The following is a 15000-nucleotide window of genomic DNA, read 5'->3' as shown; positions in this document are numbered from 1 at the left end:
AATCTACAAACTCGTCTGTCCTGAAGACTTTCTCATGTCTGAAAACTTACAGCTTCATCGCTGACTGTTATAAAGTGCTGACAGTCCTTCCAAAAATGTGTATGTTTCCTTCACCACATTAGCAATTAAACACATTTTTAAATCTGTGTTACATCTACCATGCAAGTTCCTGAGTAAGTCTTTACTTTATAAACATTAAAATATATACATTAATATAAACTTGTGCTTTATCTTGCAGCCCTTCTGCACAAGTGTCAGAGCTGCTGTTATAGAAAATTAATCAACACCATCTAGAATTCAACAATGCGGTATAAGGCACATTAATATTTGAAAATTCATCAATGCTTTGATAGGCAGAGGTTTTTCTTCACCTTATTTTATTAACTACATATTACTTGGATATGAATATGAAACTTCATGACATTTAAAAAAAAAGTACATTACATGAATTAAGGTTACTATAATTGTCATCATTTAACAACTCCTCTTTGGAAGGGGTTTAGTACTTATCTGCCAAAAATATGCATTTGCCTATAAAACATATTTATATATTTACTTAGAAAACATGCATCATCCAGATCTACAGCAACAATGATGTATCCAGGCTGCATGGTGATTCCTTTGGCTTTAAAATGAATGAAACTGAAGTAGTCGAGTTGAATGTGAAATGGATGATGGTATGACACGATTACTCACCTGAACAACAGGAGCTGTTGATTCAGCTCTGATCATTTTACCCACCCTACTGCCTTCTGCTAACTACTGCTTCTGACTGGATCACTGCACAACTAATCCCAATACCAACGACCGTTACCATCAATTCATTTGGCACTAAATCCATCATGTCACTCATTATAAAACATCAGCATTCTCTTTTAAATTTCAGGATATTTCATCCTGTTCCTGCAAAGTGATTCTGAATCTGCAGAGCTGCCTTGAAGTGGTGTGAGCCTTTTGTCATACCTAGGATGAACTACAATAACCTCTTATTTTTAAAAGTCCAATATATAATATCCAAAAGTGATCCCAGACATATGACCATCATATAATTTCAGAGTTACCATAGAAAAACCACAATACTACCTCTTGAAATGTAGACAACTAACCATCATACCCATATGTGCATGTTGAAAATCCCATTCCAAAACCCATGAGCATTAACATGGAGTTGGTCCTCCCTTTGCTGTTATAATACCCTCCACTCTTCTGGGATGTCTTTCCACTTGATTCTGGAGCCACAAGAGCATTAGTGAGGTCAGGCAATGATGTAGGGTGAGGAGGCCTGTGGTGCAGTATGCTTTTTAATTCATCCCAAAGGTGTTCAGTGGGGTTGAGATCAGGGCTCTATGCAGGCCACTTGACTTCTTCCACATTAACCTTGGCAAACCATGTCTTCCTGAGCCTTGGTTTGTGCACAGGGGCATTGTCATGCTGGAACAGGTTTGGACCTCTTAATTCCAGTGAAGGAAAATCATACAGATATTCTAGACAATTGCATACCTCCAACTTTGTGCAACAGATACAGGTTTGATGGTCAGGTGTCCACATAATTTGACCATATAGTATATATCTGATTGCTTCCTTATATATATGGAAATCACCAATTGATTGGACTCATATCTGTTTCACAACTGATGAGGCAGCTTCAGTAGAGGAAGTGGGTTTGGTTGGTGGAAGGGATGGGAATGATCAACATTTTAATTGAATTACAATTCACCTCACAGGCAGCAGAAGGTTCAAATTAAATTAAAAGCAGCTCCTTTAAAACCTTCCCTAACCAGAGCAATGCTGCTACCACAAAGCCACATATTCTAAATAACATTCCCCACAATTTTAGCAACACAGCTAAAGCTGGTTTTGCTATTTTCAAATCGGTTTAGCTTATTACACATTCCCATCCTCTTTGACTCTGAGAACAGTTAATGCAGCTGGTGGAGGAAACATTAGGGAGGTATGGTATTTATTTTACTGTGGTATGCTATTTGTACAGTCATCATGACCAGAATTAGATTAAAGTACCTGAAACCAGATGTTGTTTCCTGAAAGAGGAGCTACATTGAAGTGCACAGTGAAGGAACAGGTAGGTAAATAACACATCTGGCAGAGGTGGAAAATATAATATAATGTCTTCATTGCGAACGTATTCAATTCCCAAGTGTTACTGTGAGGATTTACTCACAGTAATGGACTTTGGTACTGTCTGTACCATATGATATAAAGACTGGAAACATGCATCTAGTGAGGTCAAAATGAGGACAGTATAATAAATATCTCTCTTTAAAAGCAGTATATATGACTTGGGCCAAATGTCTTAATAATATCCTTGTGCACGTTTGCCCATAATTCTGAAAATGCTACTTGGTTATAAATAAACTGATTCCATAATTACTGGTGCAAGGGTTAATGTAATGGCTGAGGGAAAGTTAGAATTTTCAAGATCAAAAAGGATGCTCAATGGGAACATTGGGAAATTATAATGCAGAGAGTTCACATAGACATTTTGGGTAATTTGATCCAACCACTCTATCAGAGCATGGATGCATACTTCCCCCTGCAAACCTAATTACTGGTTTTAGTGGTATTTATATTCCAAATATACCCAAGACAGATTCTGCACTGGAGCCAAGCTTCAATTCATACCTGGCTTCAGTTTTCATGGTATCTCATCCAAATTGTTATACAGTGGTGCTTGAACGTTTGTGAACTTTTCTATATTTCTGCATAAATATGACCTAAAAGATCATCAGATGTTCACACCAGTCCTAAAAGTAGATAAAGAGACCCCAATTAAACAAATGAGACAAAAAATATTATACTTGGTCATTTATTTATTGAGGAAAAAGATCCAATATTACATAACTGTGAGTGGCAAAAAATATGTGAAAAGTAAGTATGGTATACATCAGAATTCATTGTTCCATCATTCATAGCAAGCCATCCTGGCCCAGATGCAGCAAATCAGGCACAAACTGTGATACTACCACCACCATGTTTCACACATAAGAGAAGGTTCTTCTGGAATGCAGTGTGTTCCTTTCTCCAAACATAACCCTTTTCATTTAAACCAAAAAGTTCTATTTTGGTCTCATCTGTCCACAAAACATTTATCCAATAGTCTTCTGGCTTATCCATATGATCTTTAGCAAACTGCAGATGGGAAGCCATGTTCTTTTTGGAGAGCAGTGGTTTTCTCCTTGCAACCCTGCCACGTACACCGTTGTTGTTCAGTGTTCTCCTGATGGTGGTCTCATGAACATTAACATTAACCAATGTGAGAGAGGCCTTTAGTTGCTTAGAAATTACCCTGGGTTCCTTTGTGACTTCGCAGATTATTATACACCTTGCCCTTTGTTGGTCAGCCACTCCTGGGGAGGGTAATAATGGTCTTGAATTTTGGTTTGGTATTGAGTCCAAACTCTTTAGAGATGGTTTTGTAACCCTTTTTATGACGTCCTCAGAAATCTCCTTTGTTTGTGCCATGATACACTTCCACAAACATGTGTTGTGAAGACTTTGATCCTACATGTTCACATACTTTTGCTACTCACAGGTATGTAATAATGGATCATTTTCCTCAATAAATATATGACCAAGTATAATATTTTTGTCTCATTTGTTTAATTGGGTCCTCTTTATCTACGCTTAGAAATCTGATGATGTTTTAGGTCATATTTATGCAGATATATAGAAAATTCATAATGGTTCACAAACTAGTGACCAGAAGATTAGGAAGTCAAATCTCAGTACTCCCAGATTATCCCTTTTGGTGACCATATTTTTTTTAAACCATTCTCAAACATCCAGGGAGTGGTGGTAGGTCAGTGGTTAAGACCTTGGACTTTTGGTTGGAAGACCGTTAGTTTGTTCAAATCCCAACACTCCTAAGCTGCCACTGCTGGGGCCCCTGAGCAAGGCCCTTAACCCTCAACTGCTCAGTGGTATAAATGAGATAAGTGTAAGTCGCTCTGGATAAGGGGATCTGCCAAATGCCGTAAATGAAAATCCAAATACAACTCTACAAAATAATACTATCATATTAAATATAACTACACTATTGGTGTCATTAGTATTTAGGCATTCCACTTAGTGTGCATGATTAATCAGCACTGCAGAGTATAATGCAGCACAATCCACACTGCCAAACATTCTTCCACACGTAGCTTACAATTGCACTGTCCTACCAAAGAGAGTAAAATTCTTACATCCTCTATCATACAAATATGTATTTCATGTACAATATGTAATTCAGCTCTAGGTTTGAAATGAACATATGTACGTTAATCCTGCAACATAACCATTAATAAACCATTACTCCTCAGGTCCTACCAACCTGCTCTGGGCTCCGATGGCCCGTTTTCTGTAGGGCGATGATGGCTGTCCGTAATGAGTATCCATGCTCAGTCACGGCCTCCAAGAGCTGCTGTTCTTCAGGGCTGAGAGCTGAGAGCAGTTCCACAGAGGAGTCGTGGACTGTTGCATGGGAACCGAGGGGCCGTGTGGGGGGTAGGGGCATGCTAGAGTTCAGGCCTGGAGACTGGAGGGATAACAACAACATTGGTTTGGAAAGTCAGTATCCACGAGAGACGAGAAGAAGGGAAACACTGCACTGTTGCCAAGCAGTTCACTATAGAATAATTTATAGTGACACACTGCTGCTTTATATTTTATTTCAATTTTTCTATTTTAACTAGTTGTGTTTCCAATTAAATGTGCCTATCTTTATGCCTATTACTGCTATGTATATTCACCTGAACATCATTGCTTGCAATTAAACAAAACCTGTACAGTCATGTTTGTCATGGACTGTTAGCAGGGGATATTTAAGTGGTATTGTGCTTTTATGATTCTGTTGCTTTCTTTAACTTTTCTTTCCACTTTAATAGAAAGAATCTGTTCTTTTCCTCATCAACTCAATCTGCATGGAAATTATACAGTACTCTGTGTATGGGACATAGCATGTCGGTGATATCATAGACCTTGGTAGTGATAGTTAACCTCAATGTTGGCCTTGAAACTTAGCCTTGGTGAGAAAGACATCTAATGGGCCTTTCCATGTGCTAATCCAAACCAACTCGTGGCAACTTGGGAAGCTTCCAGGAAAAGTCTTTACACTGGTTATTATTAGCCACTTCGATCTTTAGGGACAGCTAAGAAATGTGGATTGATTAAGTAGCGAAAATAACTGGGAGATACCAATCACAGAATGAGAGAATGTCGTCACCTGAAAGTCAGCACTATTAATAACACTAACACTACTAGCCGCAAATAGTCTAAAGGTTAACCCTAACAGTAAATACATTTAGCACAGGGCTATCTGAATAGCTCGATCTGGTGACTAAAATATCCTAATCATTTGGGTACTGCTGGTTTACGCTACTTATGATGCAACCAGTGTTTGCATTATGAGGGCAACTATTACAGACTCAAACCTTTAGAGTGATTGGGTAAGAAGAAAGTCATATAGAAATCTATGCAAAAATCAACAATATACTCTTTAGAAGGACGTGATGGTCAAGTATGGATGACCATAAAATAATAATTCTATCAAAAATAATCACTAAAATTTGATTAAAGCCATTTGAAGGCACATTTTTTAACTTGTATGATAGTTCTCATGTGACCAAAAGTCAAAAGTTGTTGGCTTACTGAAAGCTCATGAAATGAGTCATCATGATTGTGGATTTTCCACAAGTTCCTTCCTTGTGTTTCCGAATTTGGGAGAGAGCATTGTAGGATGCTGGAGCGCTGCTGTGAGGAGAGGCCACAAGGTGAAGGTAGGTTGAGGAGATCTGAAGAGCAACGAGAATGCAGGACTTTCACATCTAGCACTTGTCTTCTTAAGCATGAATCCTTATATTTTGGTCTTGACAAAGAAGCCTCCTCGTTATCAGAAGAGTCGTCATCATCATCCGAATTGGAAATGTTGAACTTGACTCTGTCATTCATAGCATGGATGTGAGCCGCATTAAGACTGTGGCTGCGTCGCCGAGGATTGGGCTCCCAGAAGTCACTGCTCCAGCGGCTAGCCAGCCTGCTCTGCTGAGGACTGCTGAACAACATCCAGTATGGAGGGCAAGTCGCTGCCACCTTAGATGGGTGGAGGTCATTCGGCACGCTGTAGCCACCCTGCACACCCGTCAGAACCCAGTTCTCTAGACTGAAGACATACTGTCAAAACAAGAAACAAACAGGGAACCTTTGCATATAACTGACATTACCTCATACTTTTAATCAGTGATAACTATGGTTTATTTTCATCAAACTCTACTTACAGCAGAGGTGAAACCCACAGCATGTTGTTAACAATTTCACCACCCACCACTGAAATAATATTTGAAGTAGCCCAGATGCTTGATGAACCAAGTGTTTGAAATGGTGAATGAAGTAATTCATGTGATTTCCTGTTTGAATTCTGTCAAAAATGTGAGTATAAAACACAACATGCTAAGACATGCTGTAATGCAGTGTGAATCCCACTGGACACAAACTATATTTCTGCATTGCCTTCATCACCATGATAACTGCGAGAACCTCAGTAAAGTCATTCAAGGGGCAAATCAAAACCCCAGCCAATCTCAACAGTCTTGTCCATTCATTCCAAAATGTTGGTTCTGGATGGACAAAGGAAACTATGAGAGGGAACTTGAATAAAATGCAGCACTGCCTTTTCCATAAAAGGCTCTCACTAGCTCATTTCAGATCAGATAATAGATGCAGTTGGCTCTCCACTGACATTAATGGCAAAGCATCTAAGCTGAAGTGTTGGCATTTAGTCAAAAAAGCACAACGCTATCTGATATGAAGAATAGTCGTCTGCCAGCAGTCTTTTTTAAATGGAAGGTTTTGTGTTGCGATGCTGACTTAAACATCATGTCCTGAGCAGTACTTCCAAATGAACACACTTGCCAACAGCAAGTTGGCAGCCATGTTGATGGTAGGCCTCTAAGGTTATAAAAAAAAAGAAGAAAAAAAAAGCACTGCATTGCCAGCACATCAGCACTCAATGAGTGATCTGTCTGCTTTCCAATCATGCTGCTGGTGCTTAGTGATAATTAAATTAAAGGAACAAACCGTCATAGCCAGCAGATGTTCTAGTTCAATTACACTGATCCAACAGTGAAGCCAGAGCTATCTGAGTCCAGAAAAGCATTTCCAAGAACAACATCCTTTGAGAAATTAATCTTGAAGTCCACAAGGATGACATCATTTAGTTAAAAGAGATTGATAGAACTGTCTTTTGGCTATAATTTGAAATCAGACTGTTTACAGATATGCAGAGCTGGACTGACTGTGTGGTTCTGTGGGGCCCTAGGTGAGATCCTGAGAATGTGTCCCATGAACAAACCCAGCACATAAAATCCGCACATAAAACACACTGAGAATCATGACAAGTAATGTAATATAACAAGTTATCATCTATGATAGCACAGTCTTTCCGCGGGTAGTCTTGCCGCCTAACATCCCCGGTTCTGTCTGTCTTTCTGATTCTTCTGGGCTCTCTGGTTTCCTCCCACATCCCAAAGCATGCCGGTACATGGACTGGCTATGCTAAATTGTCTCTAGTTGTGAACGGGTGTATACATTTCTGTGTGTGTATGTGTGTGTGTGTGTGATGCCCTGCAATGACCTGGCATCTCATCTAGGGTGGGACAGGCTCCATATATCATACTAACAACTTTGAAACCAAGCATCGCTTACCAATGTTATAGTTAAATTACATGTAACTAACTTGAGTAGCATCACTCTGTAAAGATTAGCGAGCTACATAAAAACAGTACAAAGCTTAGCAAAAGCTTCAGGCCACCAAGCAATAAGAAGGTAGAAAATCCTACTGTGGCATTTAGAAGGCCCTTTTTATAAAAGAAATGGCCTGTCAGTGCCTGACAGGTGTTCCTGTAAATGTAAATAGTAACAGCTTACATTTATTACCAAGCCATAAAGAACTAATACAAGTGGCTTGGATATCAGGTCGAAATGTAACAAACATTATCCAACCTCTGTTTCCTGGAGGATCTTTAGATAGTCTGGCACAATGATTTCTGGATCTGTGACAAGTTCCGCCTCCTCTTTGACCTCTCCAAGGGAGCCCAGAGGGATTTTGAAGGGCACTTCATCCAGCCAAGACATACTCCCTTTCACTGAAAACACATTCAAGAATAGTATTAAAGAGATGATTAGATTGCTCTGATTTGGTCTAAAGCTACAGCAGCCAGCACTGATTTCCTTAAAAGCACTGCAGAAGCACTTGAACCAGATCTTCTCCTGAAATGCTTCTTAGAAAAAAAACCCTAGGCCTCTATGTTTCATTCCTTCCTCCCATCCATTGTCTGTACCGCTTATCCTTCAGGGTCACGGGAAACCTCGAGCCTATCCCAGGGAGCATTGGGCACAAGGCGGGGTACACCCTGGACAGGGTGCCAATCCATCACAAGGCACACCCACATACACATTCACCCATTCATACACTACGGACACTTTGGACATGCCAATCAGCCTACTACATGTGTCTTTGGACTGGGGGAGGAAACCAGAGTACTGCGGGAAACCCCTGCAGCACGGGAAGAACATGCAAACTCTGCACACACAGGGAGGTGTGAGGGGAACGTGCTAACCACTAAGCCACCGTGCGAATGAGTTTCATGCTTTAATCACAAAATTGTAGACAGGCAGAGGATTAAAGGATTAGAGATTACAGAGTCTTCACCATCTGACTCACAGGTACCAAATGATGTGACACACTTCCTCTTGGAAATGCTGATCTGGGATCTGTTTTGTGGACAGTTCCCTCATGAAAGATCTGAACCAGGGAACTGTTTTTCATATACAGCTGGCTTTGACTGCCTCATCCTAGTGATCTAGTACAACTACAGACAACATGATCATGGCCAGCAAAGCCTCGTTACAAAGCCCATTGCAGAATACTGAGAAATCTGTTCATCTCAAGATCCTTAACAGATCCTGCTGCTTTGAGACCTTTAAACCAGGCCAGATGCTCAGTAAAAGCTCTGAAATAGTTTTCCTTCTTATGAAGCAGGGCCAGAGGTTTCAAGAAGTCAGATGTCTTGCAAATTCAACAGAGCTGGGACTGCTATCATCTATCTAAAAGAAAGAATTTCACATCCAGATCAAATTGATGCAATGGGGTCTAATTCCTAGGACTGTGAAGAACAGGAGCAGGAGGCTCACAATCTGGTCATTAAAACTCATCACAGGCTATCTATAGAAGATTGAACTGCACATGGAACTGGATCTACACCCCACTAAGATGTTTTGATCCAGAACATCAGGGAGGTCTGAAAAAATGTGATTCATTACTTAAGACAGTACACAGTTTCTACTTCATTCACAAATACTATGAAGTGAATTGATAAAAAATAACCTAATAAAAAAACATGCAAGGACACAATCAAGTTTTAATGTGCATCTAGACAGGATTACAAATAAAGAACAGCTGGCGTACTTATCTAGAACATTTACAAACAAAAGCGTACGACCTGTTGAAGATCATTTCTCAAACAAGTTCTCCGATGCTTATACATAACCATAAACAACGGTCTTACAGCCAATCAATGCCCTACCTCAAAACACAGTACACTGGAAAGCATCTGACAGCAAAATAACAAAACCGTTTACGTGGAAAAAAGTTACACTAAACAGCAAAGAGCGTGTGTATCACTCACCTGTGTTTTCTGGAGTGTGTTTGTTTGTGATGTTACAGTCAGCCTGCTTAGAGGGATAACACTCTGCTCCACTAATCCACTGACATAATACCTCGCCCTCAGTTGTTTACCTGAGCCAATTTCTGATCATTTATATAAAATACAGCAGATTTAAAAACATCTAATAAAATTACAGTATAGCAGACACATTTTGGCATTTAAAAACAAAAAAACATTTTTTCTGTAAATTATGGCATTGTAATGTTTAGATGTAAACACTGCACAGCAGGCATGACCACTACTGTATAAACATTCCTGAGAAAAAGGTCTCCGTTTCTAGTCAACATGGTTTGTGGCTAAATCTGGAGTACTTCCTGGGCTGATCACTCCTCAGCTTAGCTTTTCAAAAGAAACCACACTCACAAGCACTCGCTTATACAAACAAGTCGTTTATTCTTATTAGTATTTAAGTAGAACACAAATACAATAAATAATAGCCGTCTTTAATCGGAGATTGGTGCAGCAATCTCCAAAATAGCGTCAAGTCATAGTCCGATGTGCAATCTTTGAAATATCGGTAATGGATTGGATGTGGTTTCATTAGACGTTCATTTCTCGAGAGCGCTGGCCCAGACGTCATCAGATGGTGGATCTGGTAGAACCCAGCCCTGAGGAATGCTGGAACCATCACGGTGATCCACAGGAACCAAAAACTGATCCCAGTCTCTCCTAAAGACACATAAAAAGACAAACAATTGAATAGAACACTTGGCTGTTGTTTTGATATAAGTTGTGTCACCTTGTATATCAGTAGTGCTTTCCAGATCTATCATTATTTTACTCAAAATGCTCATTAGTATGATGACCTAACCCTAAAATCTCGGCAAAGACATCGAAGAAGAAATTGATGAATGGCGAATGAAATCTGTGTAGGCTCATGTTGCAAAGAGATTAGATCATACACACGTGAGGAATGAGGACAAAAATGCTGATGAAGTCAGTTATAAAGTAATGCCGGAAAGTTATTCACCTTATTTGGACGAGGGCAGGTAGTGATCTTTCTGCCTGGGTGTAGTACTCTTGGTACGGCTGAAGTGGATGATCAACAGGCAGTTCAGCTGGTAGAAAAAGGACATGTATGACATGAACATGACATACAACATGAACTTCTTAGGAAACTGAACCAAATGTTTTGATGATAAAAACTATTTTAAAAACAACTCACTAGAGAAAGTCATGAAAACATTAACTTAAACTCATAATTAACTGGATAACACTGCCAACTTGTGGTGGTTGGAAAAAATATTTACCCACACACCGTGCGAATCTGGAACCGGAATCCAGAAGCAAAACTTTTGCTGATAATTACCTCCAAACAGCATCATGTCGATCTCCCGTTTCCTCTGCAGCAGCTTCTCTCGCTCTTTTCTCTGCCGCTTCTCATGATCACGTTTGCGTTCCTCCTCTTGCTCTCCCTCCAGCATGACCCTCAGTGCCTTCTCCTCGGCCCCGTAGACAGCTGTGCGTTTCCTGATCAGAGACCTGAGCCGCGTCAGGTGGCCCTCAAACACCTCATCACTCTCCTTTCCTGGAAACATGCCTGGGAAGGAGGGGGAGGCAATAAGGGAGTGAGCTGTTCGAATACATGCAACTCTTAAATAAAACTGCACTCAGGAATTGTTTCGCCAAGGTTAAGTGAGGCAAATAATGCAGGAAATCTGCCTAGGCCAAATAATAAAAAAAAAAACACCAAATATTCACCTTTTCTGGACGCAGCTTCTTTGCGAAGTTTCCGCAGCTTCTCCAGAGCTTTCAGGATGTCCAGCATTCTCTTGGCATCAGCTTGCTTCCTCCTGACTTCAGAGAGTACCGCATCGGCCGCGAGCTTCAGTTCTCGCTCCTGCATTCGGGAACAGAAAACAGGACCGCTCACTACGGAGATTGTGCATGCTTTCAAATTCAAAATACTGGACTATATGATAGATTTATCAGTCCCTCCAGGATGGACTACGATCTCAAAAATCACACGAACCGCAACGGTTTTTCCAAAGATTTGGGCATCATGACGCATTCAGTCAAAGCTCTCTTCGATTCACGCATGTTGAACATGAGTACAGCTAAAAGGTCTCATTTACCAAACATTACTGCGAAAGACCGTGCAAAACTATTTTGTGTAATTGCAAATTCTCCGATCCAAGTAGTTTTCCACAAAACACTGCAAATCGCAATTTTTAAAAAAAGCCGCAGTACAAAACATTTTCGACCACAACATTCACCAACAAAAAAAACCCAACAACAAACCCAAAAACAACAAAACTCTGAACTCCTGATTTTGGAGGCCTCGTTATAGAGGGCCTCTATGATTTAACATACGCCATTGTAGCTTTCAACATCGGAAGAAACTGATTCAATGTCAAAACATTCGCTGCAACTGTTTGTGATTTTCTTTGGCGCATTTTTTATAAACAACAGTGTGTTGTACAATGTCAGAAACCACATAAACAAGTCTTACACACCGAACTCGACAGTTTAAGCGGACTGTGAGACGATGCTAAACTAGCGGCTGTAAGATATCCTTATTTATTACCTACGTTACTGCCATAGCTTAAGCAGAAAACTAAAGAAGTACAATTGAACACCAATCATGTCTTAGCTGACAACATTTGGAACAACGGGGCAAACTGTGCACATTTCATTCATTCATCTGAAGATGGTCAGTGTTGCAGTCTAAGCTGGGAGCACTGGTCATGAAGGCAGAATACATATTCTGACTGGGACACTCCTTCACACCTATGGGCAATTTAGTGTAGCCCAGAGGGCTACAGGAACCAACCCTGTTCCTGGAGATCTACCTTTCTAAAGGATTTCTTAATCATTGCCTTAAGAAGTTCTTCATTAACTCAAACAGTCGTGTTAGAATTTGGTCGGAGATGAAACCTGCAGGAAGGCAGCTCTCAAGGAAGAGGGTTGGTGACCACTGATGCAGCCATTTGAACTACTGGCATGTTTTTGGAAGGTGGGAGGAAACCAGAGAACCCAGAAGAAACCCACGTGGACATGTGAGAATGTGTGTGCGTTTCATTTTAGCCCAGATGGCCAGGTACAACTTGCTGCAGAACAAAAAGTCCACGAGGAGGAGCTGGACCTGATATAGCCCCTCCTACCTGAGTGGAGTCAAAGTCCAGGAGGTGGAGACAACTCCGTTTCTGACTGGGTAACTGTAATAAGTGTGTTGTTTTATATCGTACAACATTGAGTGAGTTACACCTATAGGATGAGCTGGATCAGGTCCAGCTTCAACCCCTGGACCTGAGCAACCCCTGCTGTGTGTACACTCCTCTCACCCTGTTTTTCTCTTCGATTTCTTGTATCTTCTTCATCTGGTGCTTATCAATAGCCGCCTCTTTCTCTGCGGCTCGTGCTTCTTGCTCTTGTTTCTCCTCCTCGCGCTCAGCCTTCTTCCTGCGCATACGTGCTCGCTTCTTCTTCATCAGAGCCAATTTCTTCTTCACCATGTCCACTCTGTCCGGATCGCTCAGAGTCCTCAGGCTTTCTTTCAGGCTGCTCTTCAGCTCCGCTGCTCTCGAGTACGAGTCTGTCCATGCGCTTTCATTCTCGAGGTTGTTTTTTAAGGTTTGGCACACCTCCGAGAGCTCGGAGAGCATTTTAACCGCTGTGTACAACTTCTCCCTGAAATCAGACACCGTGTGCTTTGGAGGAGAGGGCTTTGCAGAAGGTGGTGCCGTTTTTGTTCTTCTGTGTAAAAAAGCACTAACCCACTGCTCGTCTTGTTTTGTCTGCCAAGCATCCTCATCAGACTTGTTGCTGTTTTTGTCAGGATGATCAGGAGGAGCTCTGGATGGATAATTTTGGTTATGATGGTCCACAGAGTAATTATGAGCCAGGATGTTATTGTTGTTAGACTGAAAACTAGACTGATATGACGGTGTAGCAGAGTTTGAAAAACTGCCAGTCTGATCAAAATGTCCTCTGTGATAGTTATCCGTGTTAGACTGGTAATCTCTGTGGGGTAGATGAAAGCCAGGTGGGTCCTCACTGTGTCCAGGCTTTAGGTTTGAAGAAGGAGACGCTGAAGGGGTCGGTCCTGGAGATGTCGCGAAATAACCAGGAGGAGGTCTGCTGGGGTCGAAAGGCAGATGTGGCGGATATACATGAGGAGACCCGTGCGAGGGCGGTGGTGGTCGTGCCGGAGGAAACGGGCCCCAGTGACGGGACGGAACCTGTTGAGCCTGGTGCTGCCGGTAAACCTCCCATGACTCGGCAGAAGGTGCTGCAGGAAAGTCTCCTCTCGGCGCCATATTCGGTGCAGGTGGATGCGGTGACCCTCCGGAATAATGATACTCCGGCGATTTGTCCATGTTCACGCTCGTCGACCAACAGCGGCGTTTCTTTAAAATTCAACCACTTCCGGTGTCATGTCATATCGCTCATTTCCTATACATCCTGCACCCCGTTTCCTGTTTAAATCTGATTGGATGACACGGACCGAGGACACACCAATTGTCTTAAAGTTTTGCGCCTGCGGACAACTACAGTTCTGTGTTTAATTATTTTCGTTCGTTAATTCATTTATAGTCAGTGCCTGCGTCCTGCTTATAAAATTCGGTAACTTTGTAGCTATATAAGAGCAATAGAACGACAATAACTAGCAAAGAGCAACGCTTAAAGTTATGTAGAACACCTTCATTTTGTCCAACAAAATGTGGAATTGATCAAACGTTTTATTACTTTACCAATGCTAATTATGGAGACTCTGTTAACTTGTTTTAATATGTTGGGGTTTGTTTTAAGTATACATTTAAATCAGGCGGACAAGACGACTACCAAAGGGACCTTGGGCTGCAGAATTGCCCAGGGAGGCACAACCAGGCACCACACTGGAACGTCAGCAATCATTTCCTGTACAGCTTGAAATTGGTTCCCCTCTGAAACGGTGGTAATGCGATTGAGTTCCACATCATACAATGGCGCAGAGCGCGACCATAATAACTCACCTTTTGAGCTTCTCCTGTTGTACAGTGTCTATTGCTGATATTTGTGTTGTTCCACACGTATAACGCTGTAATCAAATATTTGTATTTTTACACAAGTACAATTGTCTGATATATTACACCAGCACTTGTGTAATCTACCCCTTTACTGCGCCCCTTCATTTTGTATTCTTATCACATGGACATTAATAAGATCATATTTATCTACCTTCTCGTACATTATATTCTTACTATTATGCTGCTGTAATACTCCCATGAGAGATTAATACACTTCTTAGCTCTTATCTTGGTCAGGCCCAGAACAGTTTTCATTCCCTAAGGCCCTTTAT

At 41.1% G+C, this 15000-nt stretch overlaps 2 protein-coding genes across 2 annotated transcripts in view; both read right to left on the bottom strand.

Annotated features, from left to right (window-relative positions):
• The window catches only part of ubap1lb (ubiquitin associated protein 1-like b), a 9980-nt gene extending 1848 nt beyond the window's left edge, over positions 1 to 8132 (bottom strand). Inside the window, exons 1-3 of the mRNA XM_017478458.3 lie at positions 7996 to 8132; positions 5647 to 6168; positions 4331 to 4534 (exon numbers count right to left, since the gene is read on the bottom strand). Of these exons, the coding sequence (XP_017333947.1) occupies positions 4331 to 4534; positions 5647 to 6168; positions 7996 to 8127 (858 nt within the window). The 5' untranslated portion in view covers positions 8128 to 8132. The remainder of the gene's footprint in view (positions 1 to 4330; positions 4535 to 5646; positions 6169 to 7995) is intronic.
• A 1960-nt stretch (positions 8133 to 10092) lies between these two features.
• Positions 10093 to 14116, bottom strand: pdcd7 (programmed cell death 7). The gene is made up of 5 exons (XM_017478455.3): positions 13004 to 14116; positions 11421 to 11559; positions 11029 to 11259; positions 10690 to 10777; positions 10093 to 10388 (listed from the first exon to the last, which is right to left on the bottom strand). Exons 1-5 carry the CDS (start codon positions 14036 to 14038, stop codon positions 10268 to 10270), a joined length of 1614 nt encoding a protein of 537 aa, XP_017333944.1. The 5' UTR covers positions 14039 to 14116; the 3' UTR covers positions 10093 to 10267.
• Positions 14117 to 15000: the final 884 nt, after the last annotated feature.

Source organism: Ictalurus punctatus, chromosome 10 (assembly GCF_001660625.3).
Source record: "Ictalurus punctatus breed USDA103 chromosome 10, Coco_2.0, whole genome shotgun sequence".
Classification (NCBI taxonomy): Eukaryota; Metazoa; Chordata; class Actinopteri; order Siluriformes; family Ictaluridae; genus Ictalurus; species Ictalurus punctatus.
This window is presented reverse-complemented; position numbering and strand designations above follow the sequence as displayed.